The sequence below is a fragment of the Hipposideros armiger genome, unplaced genomic scaffold, assembly GCF_001890085.2.
Source record: "Hipposideros armiger isolate ML-2016 unplaced genomic scaffold, ASM189008v1 scaffold_443, whole genome shotgun sequence".
NCBI classification, from domain to species: domain Eukaryota; kingdom Metazoa; phylum Chordata; class Mammalia; order Chiroptera; family Hipposideridae; genus Hipposideros; species Hipposideros armiger.
The window spans coordinates 22,364-30,304 of NW_017731793.1; the positions used below are offsets into that span (position 1 = coordinate 22,364).

Genomic DNA, 7,941 nt, shown 5'->3' on the forward strand with positions numbered 1-7,941 from the left:
ATACAATGAAGAAAATGTTGGCAAAATAAATAAATTTAAACCTTTTATGTTAAAATTACTGTGCAAGGTGACAAATTAGTTGTTGGGGTTGTTTTTTTTTTTCTTCATTATACTGAAAATTAAATTCTACATTTATATTAAAAAAATTGTGTCTTATGTGTGTGACATTTGATTACATCTTTTCCGTATTTAATAACCAGGTTGTGCCAGTTCTGACAAGTTTCTGAGTCTCTGTTCTGTCTTCTAGCACGTTTAGCTTCATCTCCCAGGTCTGAGGCATAGTGTGTCTTCTTGTATTCTAACAGGATGTTAAGTATTTGCACAGGACAGGCCAGAGTACATGGACTTTGACAGGGCCCCAGACTCTCCCCTCTTGTTTCCACATTGATTCATTAATCAACATTCTTTAGATGTCATTGACTCATTCTGATAGAAACCCACCTTGTTTAGATCTCTAATTTATGTAGATGCTTCTTGAGAGACTTTACTCTTTCCATCAAGATAATGTGTTTCTCTGGTGAAAAAGGCTGGAGCCTCTGAAATGATCACTTTACTGTGATCTCTGTATTTTATTTTACCCTCTGATTGTAAAGCACATTCTTCTTGTGGAGAAACACTGAAGAAAAGTGGGAATTTAGCATTTCTGTTCCTCTCCTGTTATTACTTTATGTGCGTTTGCCTAAGCATTTAATAAAAAAACCCATGGATTTTTCCCTCTCCCCATATGTATATATATTTTTTATTTTAACTTACTAGATGTTGATTATATAATATTTCCCCTAGAATATATTTTGGCAAGTATAAAAAAAAGCCCAAAGAAGAAATGTAAAACCACTGGTCATCCTGCCTCTCAAAACTATTAACATGTTGATATGTTTTCTACACTTTTCTTAGCCTTTAAAACATCCCACCAAGACCATATAAGTGTCAGTGAATGATTTCTCATTGGGTCCATAGCTGAACAGCAAGGTGTCTAAATGTTCTGTTCAAGAGCTTCTTTGTGGCAGAAATTTTCAAGATTGACATCACCTGTTTTCCTAGTCATTCTGCATCCAGATTTTTAGTTTCTTTATGACAGATATTTACTGTTGGTTTGTTTTGAAGATAATTCTAATTTTGTTTCATTTGTTCAGTAAGTTGCTGATTTATTGTCTGCTTGCTTTCTGCTATCCACTATTAGGGCATATCCAGTAATAATAGATATTGTTCATTTTATTTTATTTTTTATTTTTTTAAGATTTTTTTATTGGGGAATTGGGGGATGGGAGCAGCGCTAGGGAATTGGGAGAAGGGGAACAGACAAGTTGCTGTCATTTTTGTTCTTCAGTCTAGTTGTGGAGGACGTTGCTTCACTGGCCCAAGTTGGCACCATCATTGCGCTCTTCCCGGGTGAGGCAGATCAGTCTCTGGCTTCTGGACCACTGCTCACTGCGGCTGCTGGCCGCTCACACTGGCTGCTGGCTACACACGGTAGCCTATGGCAACCCACTGCAGCAGGGGCTGCAGCCTTTGCCGTCGCCAGTGACTCACGGCATCCCAGCTCCAAGTTGAGCTGTTGTTCAGCATCTTAGCTGTAGAGGGCAGTGTCACTGGCCCTCATATGTGGGATCCGAACTGGGGCCCTCTGGTGTCCCAAGTCAGCTCTTAACCAATACGCCACTCGGCCGGCCCTAGATATTGTTTATTGAGCATTTACTCTGTCCTGTGCACAGTCCTAAGTGCTTTACACACATTTGATTTTTTTTTTAAGATTTTATCTTGGGGAATTGGGGGAGGGTAACAGTGTTGGGGAATTGGGGCAGGGGACCAGCCAAGTTGTTGTTGTTCAATCTTTGTTGTAGAGGGCGCCAGTCGCCATCTGGCTTCCCATCAGCAGCTTGTGGCCTCTAAGCTTACGGTGCTGTATTCAATCTTAGTTGCGGGTAGGCATAGCCATCATCCCATGTGGGAGTTGAACCAGCACCCTTGTTAACAGCGCACACTCTCTCCACAGAGCCATTCAGGTGGCAGCTCAGCTCAAGGTGCCGAGTTCAGTCTTAGTTGCAGATGGGTGTAACCACCATCCCATGCGGGAGTTGAACCAGCAGCCTTGTTGTTAAGAGCGCGCGCTGTAGCCACTGAGCCATACGGGCAGCAGCTCAGTGTGCCAAGTTCAGTCTTAGTTGCGCGTGGGCATAGCCCACCATCGAACAGGCAATCTTGTTGTTATACCAGTTGGAGCCATCCAGCCACCTGTTGGCAGCTCAGTGACAGCTCAGCCCGGGCACAGTGTCACTGGCCCATGTGGGAATCAACCAGCGGCCCTGTTGCTCAGAGCTCGCGCTCTTAAGCCAACTCTTAACCAACTGAGCCACTTGGCCAGCCCCCACACATTTGATTTTTAAAGATCCCCAAGGAGAGGCACTTTGCTTGTAGGTAACTTTGGGTAACCTGCATATGGGCCCCACTGGGGAGTAGGGACTGTGGACTGTCCTGACACCAAAGTGCAGGTGTTAGTGATTGTGCTTTACCTCCCCTGTGTGGACATCATTGTAACCTGCTGCCCAGATCCCTCAGAGTGTGTGTTTTGGGGGCATGTATAAAATTATTTCAGGAGCTGGAGATATCCTTTTTATGATTTATTTGGAAAAAATGACTTATTGTTTATATAGACTCACTGGCTTTTTATGGTGCTAGTTTATTCTGAATGTGGGTGATAATTTTTTAATCTATGGTTTGTTTTTTTGTTTTTGTTTTTCTTTTGGTCTTATTTTCTAGGTCCAAAAGCTGCTTTGTATGTGCCCAGTAGATTTCCATGGGATCTTCCAATTAGATGAAAGACGGAGAGATGCGGTGATTGCGTTGGGCATTTTTCTCATTGAGTCTGATCTTCAGGTAAGTCTTTACTAAATTAAAAGTGTTTCTGCAGTCTAAAGGGGGGGTATAATTAGAATTTAAATTTGTATCTGCGTATGTTTACCTAAAGGAAGACTAGAAGAATGCATTAGAATCGATTTAAAGTTGGTTAGCCGTGGGTGAGACAGGGTAGGTGAAACAGGTGGGAATGGCACTTCTTGTATACTTTCTTAGGAAAGTTTGATTTTTGGACTGTGTGAATAAATTATGTTGTTAAAACATAATTTTTTGCCAGAAAAAAAATTTTTTTCCCCCCAGAAAGTTAGTTAAAATTCTTTGTGAAGTAATTGTGTGCCCTCTAGAGTAGGCTCGATTTTCAATCTCAGGTAAAATTCTTGTCAGTCAGATTCAGAGTAACCATTTTTGCCTTCTGAAAGGACAGTATTTTTTGAGATAATTTTGATATAATGCCATCTTTTTCAAAACTGTGATAGACATAAATTAAGTTTTAGAGTACATGTTAATTTGCCTTTTAAAGGTGATTTAAAAATCCATGTTGTAGATCTACCAGAAAATGGTATAGCTATTGTTGTTTTTAGTATTTATCAATTGAAGCAAATGGTTGATCACTGGCTATGCAATCTTTTATTTATCTGTTTATTTTTATCATTATCAAGAATCTTTTGTTTTCTTTTTAAAAAACCACAGTAGTCACTTTACTCTTAAGTTTGTACTTTACAAATCAAGAATCATTTTTTAATTCCAAGTTTAATCATGCTATATTAGGAAAGTAAAGATGTTAGGTATTTGAATTTTTACAGTTTATACATTTGAAAAAACTAAGCGTTTTAATTTTAGATCAATATTTTAAAAATTAAATAGGTTATCTGACCAAGGTCACTTGAAAAACCAAAATTCGATGTAGAAGCTGCATTTTCATTATTCCAATTTATTTATACATGAAAAGAAAGAAAATTATTTCTACTTTTCTATTTGCCATGTCCTATTTAAACTTAAATATAAAAATAAGGGGAGGAAAACAATTTTTAAAAATCTGTATAAGAAACTACTGCTATTCAAATGTGTATTACTTAAAAATATCTTTGGCAAACACATTACTTGATAGATTTACCTATAAGTCCTTAATACTTATATTAGGCTTTTTGAGGTGGCAAGGAAGAGATGAGTACAAATCACCTTTGGTGTAATTTGGGTTCTGGGCAAGGATTGGCGGGGCCCATGGTGACAGCTGATGTCAATTGAGCCATATAGTCTGCCTGTGCTTCTAGGGAAGCCCCCTGGCCTCACAGACCCCAGGAGAGGAGCCCAGCATGCTTCGCCAGTCCCCTGGGCTCTCAGTTTTCTCATGGTCTACCTTGTGTTTATGTTCCTTACCTCCATCCAGGATGGGCTATGGCATTGGCCTCCTTCATGTCCAGTCAGTGGGGTGCCCTGGCAACAGCTATGGCCAGAGTAGCAAAAATAGTTCACTCACCACTTGGTACAAAAGCCATAATAGTTTCTATAGGGAACAGCACCGAGGCTACTTCCTCTCCAGGGGCCCATGCTTTGCAGGCCCTTTGGAGTTTTGTGCCTGTTACGACACTATAATCCTGGACATATGTTGTAGCCAACTCCTTCTTATCCTTTAGAGAAGTTGTTTTGTTTTCACTGAAGAAAGTTGTCTATTTTTTTTGGTTATCAATTGTGGCATGTGACAAACTAACCTGAAATGTGGTAGCTTAACACAACAATTTTCTTTTTTCTTGTGAACCTGTGATTTAGACTGAGGTCAGAAGAGTCATTGTTTTTGCTCCATTAGGTGTCACCTGGGGTGGCTCAAAAGCTGAGGGCTGGAATCACCCGAAGGCTTATTCACTTCATGTCCAGGGGAGTGATCCTGGTTGTTGGCTGGACCTTGGCCAGGGCACCTCTGTGACATGTCTTCTCCATGTGGCCTGAGCTATGTCACCATGTCACACCATAATGTGTGAATTCTAAGGGGCAAGTCTCCTGAGAACCTTCTCTAAACTAGCCTGGGAAGGCAGTCTCATGTGTACTGTTCACTCTCTAGATATTCTTGAAGGAAGTCACTAAGGCAGCCCACTTTCCAGGGGAGGTGAATTTGATGACTCCACCTTTCAGTGGAAGGAGTGTCATAGGATTTGCTTGTTTTCAAAACCATCACATGCTTGTTCTGTATTTTAGAACTCCAAGTAATATCCTTCTCTGGAGCACACTTAACCTGATTTTTAACTGGAGCATCTATAAATAGGGAAACAGCCAAAAGAGCCAATCATGGAAGGTTATGAAGTTATATGTTGATTGACTAGTTTGGAAACTACAAGAAAGTAATGTTTTCATTGGCTAATGATGGCTATAAAGTCTGTTATTCAATTTGAGAGGAGCCAAAGGAAACATGAAATAGAATATTAAATAAACAAACAAGGGCCATAAACAACAGAAGCATCACCAAGTTTAGAAGCTTATGGCTGTGAGCTTCTCACCAGAATCTGATCCTGGGCCCCACTGAAGGGCTTGGGGGCTTTCTAGAGCTCCTCTCAGGGAAGGCAGTTTTGAGTGTGTGTACACATACATACCTTCTTCTGCAGAGGCCCTCATGGGGGCCCAGGCCCCAGAGGAGGCCAGAACCAGGCCAGACGCTCAGCTCCAGGTTTTAGTAATTCCCTTAGGTACTTGTGGTGCAGGCTGCTGGGAAGCAGGAAGGGTGCGATGTCATGTGAACATCCACCTTTAAGATGATTAGGATGTGGGTATGCTTTGCTTTGGGCTTAATCTATGCTAAAAATCTACCAGTCACGTATTATTTTGTTAAATATATATATATATATATATATATATATATATATGTTTTGTTTTGTTTTTTAGCACAAAGATTCTGTGGTTCCTTACCTTCTTCGACTTCTTAAAGGTCTTCCGAAAGTGTATTGGGTAGAAGAAAGCACAGCTCGGAAAGGCAGAGGTAATTTTCTATGTTTTCCCTAAGTGCAAGGAAAAATATGTATGTTCAGTATCTGTGAGGGTCATGTGTTTAGTTATATTAACACATCAGTTAGGATGCTTCTAGCTGATATACTCTGGGCTGTGGGACAACTAACTGCCTGTCTGCAGCAACGTGGGCTGTGCCTATTCACTGCTGTCCAGGGCCCATGGGCGAGGGAGGGAGAGGGCAGGGCTGAACAAGCCAGCTTTCCATTGCACTCTGAGAGTGAGCAGGAACATTGAGACCTCCAGGAACCTTTTCTCATGTCTCATTGACCAGAATTGGGTCAGCCGCCAGTCTCTGTTACCCTCAGATGAAAAGGCTCACTCCTGGAATGAGGTCAGTTCTCCAAACTGCGTTGCTGCTGCTCAGAAAGGAAGGGCGAGATGAATGTTCAGGACTCAACGCATGTTCACTATAAATAGTATCACTTTGCTGCTGTTGCTAAATTTCAGTTAAACTTTGCACCTTTAGAAATGGAGTAAATTCATGTGTATTTCTTTTTAACTTGTATTTTATTTTGATCTCTCTTTAAGGTGAAAGAGAAAGTTAAATCATCTTTTTCCCTCTTCCCTTCCACTGCCATTCCCTCCCTACTTCCTCCTTGCTTTATTCCTTCCCTCTCTTCCGAAATATTTACACACGTCCACTATATGCAGAGCATTGTGCCAAACACTTAAAACATTGATGTTCTTGTATACTGGTTTCCCAAGACTCCAAAATGAGCTTGGAAGACCTCCATCCAGCATTTTAGAATGTACAACCCATGAGACTGAAGTTTCTGTGTAATCTCTCTGAGGCTTTACGCCTGCCTGAGGCCCACCTTCAGATACAGCAGGTTGCTGTAAAAAAGACCCTTGTCCTTTTTGTTGGTGGCATGGTGGGCCAGTCTGCTAAAGATGGAGTTTGTTGTTCTCATGAACATCCTGCTTGTGCCTTGATGTCTGGGTTTTCATCATTTCCGGTGATCTACTGTGCCTAAATGCACAGAGCTCAAATTATGCACATATCCTGGAATTTAAAGGAGTAAAAATTAAATATAGGGAGAACGTTGTTAAAAGGTCAGGCATCTATGTCCACTGTTGTTATCTAATTTGGAAAGAAGTAGAATACCAGCAGGCCTTGATTCTGTTTTTCTATTATTTCAAAATGAATATCACTTCTAAATACATGGACTCAGAGTGCAACCCCCGGGCCAGTAGCATCAGTACCACCTGGAAACTTGTCAGAAATGCCGACTCTCAGTCCCACACCAGAGCTACTGAATTAGAAACTGGGGCCGGGAAGCAGCCAGCCTGCAGTTTAACAAGCCCTCTAGGTGATTCTGATGCACAATCAAGCCTGAAAATGACCTAGAGCTGCATTTTGAAATAAGTACAGAAGTAGAAATGTAACAGTCTTCTGCTGTTGTACTGCACATATAGCCATAAAACAGTGGAACACTCTGTATGTCCTTGATTAAATATTTAGTAGTGAAAATTAATTATTTAACAGTGATTGGACCTACACGACAATGGTTCTAACATTTTGAAGGCATGCTTGATAGAAGTGTTGCTTAGCTTTTGGTCTTTTGGGTGTAGTGCTCCCTTCTTGACCTTGAAGCCGAGCTCCTGAGAACCTCCCTGCTAGGAGGCTTAGTAGTGGAAAGGCTTAAAAATGTACGAGGAATAGAGCAACTCTTGGAAGCTCTTATTAGGGTTTTCTCCATTTGTGAAAATAAAGCAGAAAAGAAAATATAAGCATTTAATTCAGTTTAAGGTAGTAGTAATAGGTATTTGACAGTTACCCTCCATATACCATCTCTCATAGTCAAGATTGATTTCTCACTTTTATTTAGGTTGGGAATAAAAAGTGGAATCTGTCATGGTGAGAGGCTTTATAATCTCAAACTATAAATTGGCTTAGGAAACATTTAAGTTTATTGAACCAAAACATGTCATTAAAAGAAAGGTAGGAGTATTTTTTAGCAAACATATTGGGCCCAGCTCTGTCCTTTTAAGACTCGTGTCAGCAAGGGCAGCCACCATTGTACACTGGTCTCTTGGCAGGTTGTATGAGATAGAGAACATACTGAATTGGGTGGCCAGGAGGTGTGGCCTAGT

General features: G+C 40.8%; 1 protein-coding gene across 1 annotated transcript in view; it reads left to right on the top strand.

The window, feature by feature from the left end:
* The first annotated feature begins 2,761 nt into the window (after nucleotides 1–2,761).
* Nucleotides 2,762–7,941, top strand: part of PI4KA (phosphatidylinositol 4-kinase alpha) — a 120,792-nt gene continuing 115,612 nt past the window's right edge. The window contains exons 1-3 of the mRNA XM_019665394.1: nucleotides 2,762–2,874; nucleotides 5,725–5,818; nucleotides 6,153–6,178. Coding sequence (XP_019520939.1) covers nucleotides 2,776–2,874; nucleotides 5,725–5,818; nucleotides 6,153–6,178 — 219 coding nt within the window. The 5' untranslated portion in view covers nucleotides 2,762–2,775. The remainder of the gene's footprint in view (nucleotides 2,875–5,724; nucleotides 5,819–6,152; nucleotides 6,179–7,941) is intronic.